Raw genomic sequence first — 14,478 nt, 5'->3', positions numbered from 1 at the left:
CCTTTGAATGGTGTATTCATAGAGAATACTTGAACTGCATGGTGTTTCTATTGCAGGTAACTACACCAGGGAGCTACTCATTTTGCCTTTAAAAAATTACTAAAGAACTATGATTTACAAAGTTATTGATGGTTGAGCTTTAGGAATATACTATTTCTACACCATTCTCACCACCAGTGTCAATTACCCTCCACCAGTGGTTCCATATTCCCTCCCCCACCCTATCCCTGCCTGTCAACTAGACAGGTACAAGTTACAAAGTTTTCATGGTTGCAGCTTAGATCTCATGTTTTTTCGACTGTCTTCTGACTGTTTCTGACTTAAGAGCACCATTGCATTTGGTCTTGCTCGACTGTACTGGATAGGTAACTTGTATATAAATTCTTCCTTGGTCAACCTTTAAGTGGGAATTTTTGTGTATAAATTTTGCTATTGAGAATACTACCTATTAGGTATACATACATGCACATATATATGTATCAGAATCCTTTACTCACTGGATATTTCACTTAACATAAATCATGCAGAAGAGGGCAACCTCTCGCAGAGCTAGTCATCTTTTGGATACCTCTCTTGGAATAGCTCAGTGTCAGCGACACTCTTTGTTCTTGTCGACTAGTGTTTTTAGTAGATAGTGTTGGTCTGCTTTTATGTTGGTTTGATTCCTTTGCTTATTTCTTCTCCCACCTTTTTCTTTACAAGCTTTTGTATCCTTCTAGGGGACTACATAGGCTGTGTTGCAGAAATATTCCTAGTGTGTATTTCGGGGGCACTGCTCCTGGTGGTGCTTGCCACTCATTTGGCGCTGGGCATTGTAGTCCTCAGCCTTTGTACGTATGTGTTAATGCCCATCTCACAGTCTTAGTTTTACATATTTTTTTCTGATTTTATCACTTCTCTTCAGTTTTATTTACTGTAGAATTCTACCTCAGACATCCCTGGCAAACTGTCCCTACCAAGAAGTTGAATGATTAAGTCCTTATACTATCTCTATTGTGCTGTTTTGACTGTTTCTAATTATTAGTGTATTTTGGTTTTCAGTCACACTCGGCAGTGCTCAGGGCTTAGTCCTGTTTCTGTGCTCAGAGACTACCCCTGGTAGTGATCTAGGGGCTATTCTTAGCACCAGGTAGGCAGCATGCAAGGCAAGTGCCTCATACACTCTCCAACTCGTTTCTAATGGCTGTTGTTTTGAAGCCACACATGGATGTGCTCAGGGCTTACATTTAGAAATTATTCCTGGCAAGCTTGGGAGATCATATGGAATGCTGGGCATTCAACCCGATTGGCCATGTGCAAGGCAGATACCTTCCTGGTACTGTCTGTCATCTTACCCCGGCCCTCCATTTCTAATTCTTATTTCCCTCCAGACTTGCCTACACCTCCATCACAATATGTTTTTATGGTTTCCAGTGATTTTCTCATAGCAAAAATTTAATTATTGCCACATTTTACTTTGTAATTATTATGGTTTTATAGTAATTTGTGGGGAGTGGCTATTCCAAGGCTTTTTAAAAAATTGAGCCAGTCTTTATAACTGAAATCACAGGATGTACAAATTATGTGGTAACAACACTTGCAGTTGAAATACAATATTATCTATTCTTATTAAGTCTAATTCTTACCTGACTCCTGTCACCTGGCCTCAGTTATTCTCTCAGTCTTTAAGTTTGACAGTTCTTTGTTTTAGTTGGTGAGCCTCTTGGCTAATTATTTATCAGATGTCATCTTTTCCTGATTTAAATAGACAGATCCCCGATTTGTCTGTGGGCTAGCTCTTTCCTTAACTCTAGTCTCATATGTTTAGCTAATTGTCCACTTAGGTACTTGATTAAATATCTCAAATTTGTTACCAAACATGAGTTCCTCTTTGTCCATACCAGAGTCACGGCTGTTTGCTTTCTTTAGCTTAGGCTAAAAACCATTAAGTTATCCTCTGTTTATTCTATTCTGAATTGTGTTAGAAAGTCTTGTTGTCTGCACCTGGGAATGTCTAGAATCCTGTATTCATACTGATTAAACGGGCTGATGCTGTTGTCTCACAATGAATGTGGTTTAATTTATACAAATTGCAGTGTCAGTGTGAACTTACTATCACTTACCTGTGTTGGCACAGTATTTAGCAGCTCTTCCCAATTCTGTCATTGCTCTGCAGTCTGTTCATATGCTATTTAGATCATTTAAATAAAAATCCTGTCACTTGGGGCCAGAGAGCTACTACAGGGGGTCAGATGTGGCTGTTCCTGGCAACGCATATATTCCCATACTGTATATAGTCCCAGCCAGGATTGATCCCTGAACACAGAGCCATAAGTTACCTCTGTGCATCCAACCCTGCTCCCGATGCCCTATCCTGTCACTCTTAAGCTTAAAACTCTGCAGAGTCATTTCCTTCTTAGTCTATTAAAGTGCCTGGCTAGATCTTAGGTGATCAAGAACCCCTTGTATTCCTTCTGAAAGTGACTTTTTACAATCCTAAGCCAGCCCCTTTGTCCTGTTTAAAGACATAGTATATGGTTTTGCTTGAAATACTTTTAATTTCTTGGATATTTCCTGAGACTTCACTTCATGAAACTTACTTTGCTTACCTTATATAAAATTTAAGAACCCTATGTGTGTTCTTTTACATACTAGTTTGTTCTAGATTCATGTTATTCATTGTATGTAACACATTCTTACCAATTATGTAATATCGTTATCATCTGTGTGTGCCCTCTGTCCTCAACTAATTGTAAGCTTCATTAAAACAGAGTTATTTTGTTTGATTTACCATGATCACCTTGCCCAGTTTGTAGTATAGTCAGTATATTTTTGTTGCATGCAGCTATTCCTTAACCTTTCATCATTGTTTATTCAGAAGTAAAGTCTTTTCATTTACAATTTCTGAAAATATTCTTGCTTTTCAATCTCTACATTGATCGAACACATTAGTAATTAATTTAATCCACATACTAGCTCTTTCAGTATCATCACAGAATCATCTTACTCTGGCAGGAATAAAGTCTGACCTTTATTTGTTCCTTTACACTTGCTTCTTTTGCTTAGGCCATACCAGTGGTGCTCAGGAACTACTTTGAGCGTGGTGCTCGGGGACCCTGCTGCTTGGGGATCCCAAGTCTCCAGTAAACAAAGCTTGTTGAGCTCTTTCTCAGACCCTCATGGAGAGTTCAGGGACATACTGCCAGGGATAGAACCTGGGTTGGCCATGGGCAAGGCGAGCACCCAACCTGCTGTATTACCTCTCTGACTGACTCCAAAAGTCTGCTTTCTGATGGACACTTTCTATTAAAAGAAAAAATGCTTCCGGGGATGAAAATATAGCTAGTAGGGTGCTTGCCTTGCCCACAGTGAATCCAGGTTTCATCCCTGGCGCAACATACAGTTCTGAGAATACTTCCAGGAATGACCCATAAGCTCAGAGCCAGGAGTAAGCTCTGAGCAGTGCTGAATGTGTGCTAGCCCACCCCCCGCCCCCCCCAACCAACCTGCCCAGAAGTATGTATTTTATAAAATGTCTCCCTTCTCTTTGAATATAATATCACCATTACTTCCTCTCACGGGATACATTTTAAAATCTTGCAAAATGAATGTGAATATTTTATATACCATAGATATCAAGTCAATATTGATCTCCAGTAAACCTCAAGAATGGAATAGCTTTGGGGGGGAATTAAAATTTTCTTGAAATAAACTCCACCCATTGTTCACCCACACTTACCTCAGCCGTCCAGCAAACATCTATGTTCTAGATTCTTATTAACTGTTTCCCTTTTCTTAAAAATTGTCTTTCACCCCAAGGAATATAATTGTGGTATTTATCCCAAATTTTTAAGGTGAATAAATCAGGTATAAAATAAGTTAAGAAAATTTGAACTTTATAAAAATAAAAACAAAAGAACGAAAAAAAAAGAAACCCGAAACTTTGAAAAACTGAAGAAGTGTCTGCCAAAAGTAAAAAGCTTAGAAAAATGGATTGACTTTTTCTATCAAGTAAGTCTGGTGCTAGGGGAGATAGTACAGTGGATAAGATGCTTGCCTCGCATGTGGCTGATCTGGGTTTGATCCTCGACAACTTATGGTCAAGGATGGCCAGGAGTGATCCCCGAGCACAGAGTGAGCACTGCGTGGTGTGACCCCCAAACCAGAGAAAAGAAAATGTAAGTCTGATTTAGATAATGAGATTGTCTTTGAGCATTGGTCTCATTGGTTAAGATACTGTGACTTGGGACTGGAGTGATACAGTACGGGATTTATGGCTCTTGCCTCGCATGCTGCTGATCTCTGGTTGGACCTCTGGCAATGTGTATGGTTTCCTGGCCCTGCTAGAAGTGATTTCTGAGCATCGAGTTGGGAGTAAACCCTGAGCACTGTGTGGTATGGCCCCAAGTCTTCCTTTTACCTGAACCCCTTCCTCCCGCCCCCAAAAGAATACTGTGAAAATGTCTATAAACTGGTTATCACTGTGCTGACATCATAACAGTCAGGCAGAGTTTGAAGCTTAAGAAGACAATGGAAATAAAAGGTTTTCTACAGTACCTGGGCTGTAACTCGGGACCTCACACAAAGGCAATTGAAATATATCTCAGCTCTAGACATGAGGGTTTAAGGATAATTTTCCTATTTAACATAGTAAATATAGGGGCTAAGGATGTATGTGGCTCAGTGTTAAGGGATTGCCTTGCAAGTGTGAGGCCCAAGTCCTATTCCTGGTATTGCATTAACAACAGAAATCAAGAGGCAAACAATAGTTAAAATTTCCAATTAAAAGATGCTACCTCCAAATCTAATTTCTATCTTTATTGGAGAAAAAGTTCTTTAAATTATTTAGGAAGAAGTTACTGGACTCCTGGTCATGTCTTTCAAATATTTTTACCATGATAGTAATGTTTATTTTAAGAAAAATAATTTGGTTGCAAAATATAAAAGTCAAATTAACCATCCTTCTGCTACTTTTCCTGTACTTTCACCCCTAAAGGTAATCACTAGTATCTTCTAGTGATTTGTATTTTCTCAGCCTTTTTGTTCCTATACAGATACATTTGTATACATAAGGTATACATAAGGAGCTCTTTTCCCTACAAAATGGACTTACTGTACTACAGCATGCCTTTTTTCCTCTTAATATATGTAATTTACGAGCATTTTCCATGTATGTATTAGCTGTTTTATTGCCTTCTTGGTGTTCATTTTATGAATGTATGCTGTTATAAGTTCCCAGTCACCACCATTTATTGCCATTATATTTTGGAATAGAAGTTATTGAAATCTAGATATTTTGAATATAGATAATCATTTTATAATGCAAAATTTTAGTTAATAATAGTTTGGAAAATTCTCCTTGTTCCCCCCACACACACACACACACCACACACAAACACAGTCTTGATAGGGTTTTTTTTTTTATTTGTCTGCTCTTTTTTCTTTTCTTTTTTTTTGTATTTCGGCCATACCTTGAGTTCTGTTCCTGGTACAGTGGTTGGCAGCCACTCCTGGCAATGCTCAGGGGACTTTCACTGGGGCTTATAGAAGCAAAGCTTTTACTCCAGCCCTCTTAGCTCTCTCTCACACCCCAGTTTGTAGTTTTCCTAGGAAGCTTTCAAATAACCGTTTCTTTATACTATTGCAGCAAGTACCAGCAGTAACTCACTTTCCCCAACTTTTGCTGATACATCTGCTGTTAATTTCATTTTGGTTGTTTTTTTTTTCCGTTTGTCTCATTTTTGTTTGTTTGTTTGTTTGTTTCCCCCAGGAGTGTTGGGGGTGTTGGTGTTTACTCCCAGCACAGTGCTCAGAGGCCATTTGAGTAGTGCAGAGACCGTGTGGTACCAGCGATCAGCCACCCCACCCTCACTCCTGGGGCTTTTGCATGCAAAGCATGCAGTCTAGTTTTCTGAACCATCTTCCCATTGGGACTTGGGGAACTTTGGCCCACATCCTGCAGTGCTGTTCCTGTCTCTGTGCTTATGAGTGACCCCTGGTAGTTCTTTGGGGGATCATCATATGGTGCCAGGGTATAATTTCTTCATAAGATTATGTTTCTTGATTGCTTTTGTTTTTCTTGCCATGTCAGTTTGGAATCCAGGATTTCATTTAAGGTCTCTGAGTCATATTTCTGACCCTGTTATTCACCCATTTTAAAATCATACTTTCTTGGACCAGAGAGATACTACAGGGGCTAAGATGCCTTGCCTGTAGTCACTGACTCCGGCTTGATCCCTGGCACTACATAGGGTCCCCGAGCACTGCCAGGAGTGATCCCTGAGCACAGCCTGAGCACTGCTGGCCCAGATAGATTTTCTTTATCTTTAGTATTTAAAAACTATTATTCTCCCTTTATAATAATTTGGGTATAATACAGACTTCCATAAATTGATATAGATGGCTTTGAATTTTAGGGTAACCCAGATTTTTTAAGATATATAATGGTATTGTTGTAATTTTTGCCAGGTATATTCTATTACTGTAATTTTATTTTATTAATCCCTTAACAGTTAAGGGAAGAAAGTCGGAGGCTGGCTTTGGCTGCCAAAAGAGAAAAGAGAAAAGAGAAGAGAAGAAAGAAAAAGGAAGAACAAAGAAGAAAGCTAGAGGAAATTGAAGCCAAAAATAAAGAGAACTTTGAACTCCAAGCTGCTCAAGAAAAAGAAAAGAATAAAGTTGAAGGTATTGCTTCTTAATCATGGTTTGACTTATAGATTCCTTAAATATCAGTAACATGGGACTGGAGCGATAGTACAGTGGGTAGGGCCTTTGCCTTGTACGCAGCCCACCCGGGTTCTATTCTTCCATCCTTCTCGGAGAGCCTGGCCAGCTACTGAGAGTATCCCGCCCTCACACCAGAGCCTGGCAAGCTACCCGTGGCGTATTCAGTCTGTCAAAAACAGTAACAAGTCTCACAATGGAAACATTACTGATGCCCACTCAAGCAAATCAATACAGTGCTGCAGTCATCATCATCATCATCATCATTATCATCATCATCATCCTGTTGGTCGTCTGTTTCCTTGAGTGGTCTCTGTAACGTCTCCAATTTGTCTAGCCCTGAGATTTTAGCAGCCTGTCTTTACTCTTCCTTCCAAACGGTGCTGCATTGGAGGCTCTTTCAAGGTCAGGGGAATGAGACCCATCGTTGCTACTGATTTTGGCATATGAATATGCCATGGGGAGCTTGCCAGGCTCTCCCATGCAGGCAGGAAACTCTCGGTAGCTTGCCAGGTTCTCCGAGAGGGTGAAGTAGGGTATAAAATGTATAAGCTATAAGCTTCCGGGAGCTTGGTTTTATAGTCTCTGGATGTTGACTGTTGATGAGATTGCAGTGCTAGATGAAAATTGATATTTAAATTAAACGCTTGTATGTTATTTCATTTTCCCCCCTGCTTTTTTGTTATGAACTATTTCAAGCACACACAAGTTTAATGATGAAATGAGCATCTGAATACCTTTCATCTAGAAGTTAAAATATTTCCGAGAACAGGGAGGTACAGCTTATGGGTGCACATGGCTGGCACTCATGGGGCACCAGGACTCCAAGCCCTGTTGGATCTAAGCATTGAACCTTTTGGCTTGTAAAACTCAGCTGAGAAACCCTGGGAATGGTTTTTACATCTCCTAGACATAGATTGGGAAGCCCCGGGGCTGGAGCAATAGCACAACGGATAGGGCGTTTGCGTTGCACTCGACCTACCTGGATTCAAATCCCAGCATCCCATATGGTCCCCTGAGCACTGCCAGTGTGATTCCTGAGTGCAGAGCCAGGATTAACCTCTGTGCATCGCCAGGTGTGACCCAAAAAGAAAAAAACAAAAGATTGGGAAGCCCCTCCAAAATTAAAAATAAATATCTAAATATCTTAACACACTTGCTTTAATCTTCCCTTATTCAACTAGACATATTAAGTATCAGCCATCTAAAATACATCTGCCATGTACCTTGATCACACTTGTAAGAGTGGCATTGCAGGGCCAGAGCTCAACAGTATGGAGCAAGTTTCGCATGGACAGGCCTGGTTGAATCCTCAGCACCACAGAGTGTAGACCCTGTAGCACAAACACCAAGTGGATCCAAAACAAGTAGAATGACACCACCTATTCAAAATATAACATTTTTTTTATAATGCTTAAATTTTTTTTTCAATTCCATGATAGTGTTTGTAACCCACAGTTTATTTAATATATTTTCTGGTGAATGATTTTAATTTTTGAAATGGGGGGTGGGTTTGGGTAGCACTCTTGGGTGCTCAGGGGCTATCCTGGCTTTTTGATCTCCAGTGGTGCTCAGAGAATCAGCTTTTCTCTAACTTAAGCTGTGATTGGCCATGAGGATATTAGAAGAATAAACAATTATATTATGCAGAGTGTGCATGAGTTGATTTCCCTCTCAAGTCCTTTATTTTGAAGCTCTTGGTGTCAGGATTAAGCCCAGGTTCTCACTGCAAAGGTTCGTCTCTACCATTGAGTTGTGTCCTAGCCCCTCTTTTGAGTCATTAGCGTATGAGTGGTACTTCTAATTAAAGATACTCCTAATACATGAATGTCTATTTTCCTTGGAGAAATGTATAATTTATGTAGCCACAATATTACTATGCCCCCAAATTTAATAATTATGTAATACGTATATTCACTGTGTCACTGTCATCTCGTTGTTCGTAGATTTACTCGAGTGGGCACCAGTAACATCTCTATTACACTCAGCCCTGAGGTTTTAGTAGCCTCTCCACAGATTATCTCCAGCTTTTATTTTTCATTTTGGCCATGATAGTATTCAAACTCAAGGGGCTTATACATGCAGAATGGCAAACATTGTTTTGCTGAGACACTTTTCAAACCCTGAAATATTTCTTAATTGCTTGATATATGTTTTCAGTATTGAAAGGTGAATGGATCGGTATTTTTCATTAATAATAAACGTGCGATTTTTATCTAATAGTGATTTCCAGTATTTTCTTCAAGTGCATAAAAGGAATATTTGTTAAGAGTCTTAGGCCTGAAGGTAATAGAGGTTATAATTGCCTGCCTTGTGTGGAGCCTACCCCAGCAAGATCTCCAACACATTGCTTGTTCCCTGAGCAAAGCGGGGTGTAGGCCTCTTCTCCCGATAAAAGAACACTTAGATCTTGCTAACTCAGTACTGTACTGCTACTTTTACAGATGAGCCTGAAGTCTTGACGGAGCCTCCAAGTGCCACAACCACTACAACCATAGGTATATCTGCAACCTGGACAACCTTAGCAGGTTCCCATGGCAAAAGAAATAATACTATAACAACAACCAGCTCTAAGAGGAAAAACAGGAAAAATAAAATTACTCCAGAAAACGTTCAAATTATATTTGATGATCCACTACCAATTTCCTACAGTCAGCCAGATAAGGTGAACGGAGAGTCCAAGAGCAGCAGCACCAGCGAGAGTGGGGACAGTGACAACATGCGGATTAGCAGCTGCAGTGACGAAAGTAGCAACAGCAACAGCAGCCGGAAGAGTGACAATCATTCACCTGCTACGGTCACTGGGACTGTGGCCACCAAGAAACAGCCATCAGTTCTGGTTACATTTCCAAAGGAGGAGCGAAAATCTGTTTCTGGCAAGACTACAGTAAAGTCAGTTCGAATTATTTTCTTTCTATTTGTAGTATCATAAAAGTATCTTGTTGGAAATTTTTTTTGTTAAAAACAAATTAGCTGGAAAGCATAAGGATTTGTCTTTTTGCTTAAGACAAATTTCATTGAATTTGTATGATAAGCTATTGTTTCAATTTTGTATTAATGAGAAATTATTTTTCCTGTGTAATTTCTTTATTCTGGTTATTAGACTTTGTTCATGAAAGTATTATTTTTCAGAGTATTTTACTGTTGTTCAAGTAAAGTTGACCTCTGCATGTTGTCTTTTAAAATGAACTTTGCACTTTGCATATTATGATAAGATTGAGAAGTGGAAAATAAGGTCCTCTTATGTTTGCATATCAATTCTGAAAATGTGATGAATTATGTAATAAATTGCCTTTGTCACTTTTAAAAGCCTACATCTGTTCTATATTTACTGAATTTCCCTTCCCTCTTTCATAGACTGTCAGAGACTGTCAGTGAGGTGACCAGTAATTCTCTCTCCACTTGCACAAAATCTGGTCCATCTCCCCTTTCCTCTCCAAATGGGAAATTAACAGTAGCAAGTCCTAAGCGTGGACAAAAAAGGGAAGAAGGATGGAAAGAAGTTGTAAGAAGGTGAGTGTATTTGTTTTTCTCAGTCTTCATTCTACTGTCTCACTGTGGGGCATGACTTAAAATCTTCCACAGGTTATGTGTAAACAAATAGCGTCCCAAGCCTGAAAGCGGACCCCAGAGAACAACCATGGCCATATTTTCCACAGCCATATTTTAGGTGAAAAGAGAATAGGGTTTTTTTTTTTCTTTCAATTTCAGATATTTGAAAATTGGATATTTTTTTATTTGAAAAACTTGGCAATTGTGGTGTCTCTTGACCCATTCTTACCAGTATTGGAATTTTGGTTGTTGTTTGGTTTTCTTCGGTACTGGGGATTGAAATAGGGCCTCATACATCCGAGGCATGTGCTCTATCATTGAGTTAATCTCTAGCTCCTAAGTATTGGTATTAAACTTTTCTTATCTGTCAATTACAAAATACCCTTTACTTGGATTTCTAGACTAAAATTTAGCTATTTTGCTTTCTTTTTTGTTTTTGTAATTTTGTGGCACTGGGGATTCAGCCCAGTAGTCCTGACATTGCAAGTGTTCCACCATTGAGCCACCCACATTCCTGGCTCCAATTTGCTTGTTTCTTTCTTTCTTTTTTAAAATTACATGTGTCCAAAAGTAGATCCTTATCCATCTCAGAAACTTAAATGTGTTAAAATACCACATCTCAGAAAGGATGTGAGCCGTTACAAACCATCGATAGCCCATTTTAAAGCATGTCCCAGGAATACTGTTTAAAAAGTTGAACTTGTTTATTTAAAATGAATTATAATGAATCAAGTTATTACTGATAATTCTTGGATGCAATATACAGGGTTTTTTACCCCCATGTTTTAGACCAGAATCTCCCTCTTCCCCACTTCTCTTTCATTTCTCTGACTCATTCATTCACTTATACACACTGTTGGACTAATTGAAGTGACATCAGCGTATTCACTACAGAAAAGAAAGAATTAAATTTCTCTTCACCTTAATATTGTATTAATAAGGCATTCTTAACTTATTTGAAAATAATGGCCACTGAACTATTATAGAATTATTAAGTAACATACTTGGGTGCGTAAAAGGACAGAAATGTATTTTTCCTTATAACAAATAAAACTTAAGGGCCAAGGATGTGGGTGAGTGGTAGTACACATGCCTTATATGTATGAAGTTCTGGGTTAGAGTCTCAGGACCACTAAATAAATATATATTTTAATTTATTATACCATTCTAAATAAGCAGTTATTAATGCATTATTGGCTTTTTTTTAAATAAACTATTTTCCACTTGAAAATTTTTATTTTTTATTTTTTATTTTTTGGGGTTACACCCAGGTGTGCTCAGGGTTTACTTCTGGTGGTGCCTAAAAGACCATACATTGTGCCAGGAATAAAACCTGGGTTGGCAGTGTACAAAAACAAGTACCTTGCCTGCTGTGCTATCGCTCCAGCCATCTTTTTTTTTTTAAGTTAAGTTTATTTTTTTATTATTGTAGTTTAGATAACATGTTTTCAATAGCATTGTTTATGGTTTTGATGTACAGGTACTGCACCTCACCACCACCAATGTGCCCATTACTCTCCACCAATGTCCTTATGTTACTTCTAGTCCACCTCTATTCTACCCTACCCCCGGTAGGTAATCTGTTTTGTACTCCAAAGCCAAGGGTTTGTCATTATACAGTCTATCCCCTTGTTCTGTTTCTTTAGATACTATAGGTGTATGACAGCACCTGGTCTTTCTTCCCTTTAACATCGTTCACTTAACATGACACCTCCAGTTCTATCCAAGTTACAATAATCTGCAAGTTTTCCTCTTTTCCTACTGTTGCTTAATATGTAATTCTTTAATTTAGGCTTGTCAAAAATGTTTTGTACCTGCTTTTCTTGAGTCTGAATGTGCCTTTTTTAAAAAAAAATACATTTTTTTCTTTATGTTTTGACAACACATCCACAGTTACTACTTTAGTGTAGTGCTGCTAGTTGATGCCCACCACTGAGTGTTTCTGTTGTTTTTGTCTTGGGACCACACTTGGTTGGCAGCATCACTCAGTACCATGCGTGAGGAACACTGTGATGCCATAGATAGAATCTGGGGCTTCCACATAAAAGTCTTGTACTCATGGATCCCGTCTTTGGCAGCTGGAATTTGAGTGCTTCTTTGTTATTTTGGTTTTGGCCTTAGTTTCTCACCGTCTCTGGTAGTGGTAGTGCCCAGTTCCCAGTGCTGTGCTGGGCATCAAACATGGGGCATTTACATGCAGAGTGTGCTCCAGCCCTGGGATCCTGAATCATTCATAAATTGTTAATTGGGAAGGTGGCGGGGAGGAAGGATGTGTACAGATGTTAAGGCACATGCTTCACATCAGTTGAACCTCTTTAAGATCCCCATAACCTTCTGATGCCCTGAACATCACTGGATGCGGTCCTAGCGGCTGCCAGGCACCATCAGGACCAGGATGGACTAGGAAATCCCACCACCACAGGGTTCAAGCAGCACCATATCGCTTTGCCATAGCATTGAACAGTGAGCCTGGTTGACTACGAATTGCTGCAAACTGCTGGGAGGGGCCCTCAAGCTTCATGAGCACTCGTTGGAATAGCCCCTACTCCAAAAATAACAAAAGTGTAATTTTGTAAAAATGAGCTTTAATTTTTTTAATTGATTTTTAAAATTTTTATTAATTTAATTTAGTGAGGTATAGTTACAAAGTTATTGTGTTTGGGTTTCAGTCAATTAGTTCCAACACCAATCCCTTCACAGGTGTACATTTTCCATCATCAGTGTCTCTGTTCTCCTCCCCCCTCCGCACCTGTTTGTTTTTTGAATTACCAACAGGCAATTCCCTTTTGCTCATACTATTGAACATTCTTTAGTGAATTTCTGTATTTGTGAAAGATAATCATTTTAGTGCCTTTAGAAAAATGAGGGCAAATAATGAATTTTTTAATTTTCTTTTTGAACCACACAGTGATGCTTAGGTACTCCACAACTCAGTGCTCATGGTTGCTTCAGGTGGTGTTTAGGAAGCCAGATGATGCCCAGGATTGAACTTGGCCTCCCATATGCAAAATTTATGCACTCGCCATTTCTTGGCAATAACGCCCAGCCCCAAAGTGAATTTTAGTATTATCCTTTAAGTTGTATGGTAGAGAATAAAAATAAGAATTCTAGATGAACCCCGAGATACCTACAAGATGCCTTTCTCAATCTAAGATTGGGTGCTTCAACTCCTATGTGGGTATATTAGAACACTGTGTCATGGTATTATAATTTTCTTATTTGTCTACATGTCAGTGTATGTTGGCCAAAACAGATGTCTTATCTTATTTGCCATTAGTATCTGTGTTAGTAGTACATGTCTACATGGTATGTTCTTCAAAGATAATAATGAAGGATGAAGGCCAAGTGACCAGAAATTAGGTAGCAATGAGTTACAAGCTATGAGAAGGCATGTACTCTCAAACGGCTCTTTCCACTCCCTTGCCTTTTATCACCTGGGTTATAGGAGAGGCTTATTCTTCAGTCTATTTTGTATTTATAGAAACATATTTTAGTAATACTTTCCCTTTCATCACAACTACTGATACTAATGATTTCTCTTAATTTATGTTTATAACTTTTAACCAGGTCAAAGAAAGTATCTGTTCCATCAACTGTGATATCCAGAGTGATTGGAAGAGGAGGCTGTAATATTAATGCCATTCGGGAGTTCACTGGTGCACACATAGATATCGACAAGCAGAAAGACAAGACAGGAGACCGGATAATAACTATAAGGCAAAACTTTGTGTCTTTACTTTCTTCTATTGTGTTTTATTGAATCATAACTTTTTCCCCCCATTTATTTAAGTGCTCGGGTTTATAAAGTTCTTCATGATGCATTTGTCACTGGCATTCAGTACTCCAACACCAATCCCACCACCAATGTCACCTTCCCTCTGTCGTTGTTCCCATTTTCCCATCCGTACCCCCCAAACCTGACCCCCAGTAGACACAGAATAACTCATTTTATATTGCTTGTTACAACTAAATGGCTAATGGAATTATGAAAAATTCTCACCGTGGGATCATTAAGTCCTTGTCTGAGGCTTTACTAAGCTGTTGTTGCTAGTTGAACCTTCTGTATAAATGTTTTTGTTGATTGATCTTAGTTGGCTTCTATATTACTTTGCCATCTAATTTGTTGTGCCTCGAATTGGGATGTGAGTATTGTAGAATTTAGAGAATCTAGAAACTCCAGAGTATTTAACTGGGCTGCGAGTTTACATGGCAGCAGTTGTGGAA

At 38.9% G+C, this 14,478-nt stretch overlaps 1 protein-coding gene across 9 annotated transcripts in view; it reads left to right on the top strand.

Moving 5' to 3' along the window:
• ANKRD17 (ankyrin repeat domain 17) overlaps nt 1-14,478 on the top strand; it is a 142,954-nt gene that overhangs the window by 110,759 nt on the left and 17,717 nt on the right. For all 9 annotated transcript variants that reach the window (XM_055137308.1, XM_055137310.1, XM_055137307.1 and 6 more), the window contains 4 exons: nt 6,492-6,663; nt 9,147-9,594; nt 10,060-10,215; nt 13,822-13,971. In XM_055137308.1, coding sequence (XP_054993283.1) covers nt 6,492-6,663; nt 9,147-9,594; nt 10,060-10,215; nt 13,822-13,971 — 926 coding nt within the window. The remainder of the gene's footprint in view (nt 1-6,491; nt 6,664-9,146; nt 9,595-10,059; nt 10,216-13,821; nt 13,972-14,478) is intronic.

The sequence above is a fragment of the Sorex araneus genome, chromosome 5 (assembly GCF_027595985.1).
Source record: "Sorex araneus isolate mSorAra2 chromosome 5, mSorAra2.pri, whole genome shotgun sequence".
In the NCBI taxonomy this organism is placed as follows: Eukaryota; Metazoa; Chordata; class Mammalia; order Eulipotyphla; family Soricidae; genus Sorex; species Sorex araneus.
Note: the sequence above shows the minus strand (reverse complement) of the source record. Positions and strands in the feature narration are given on the sequence as shown.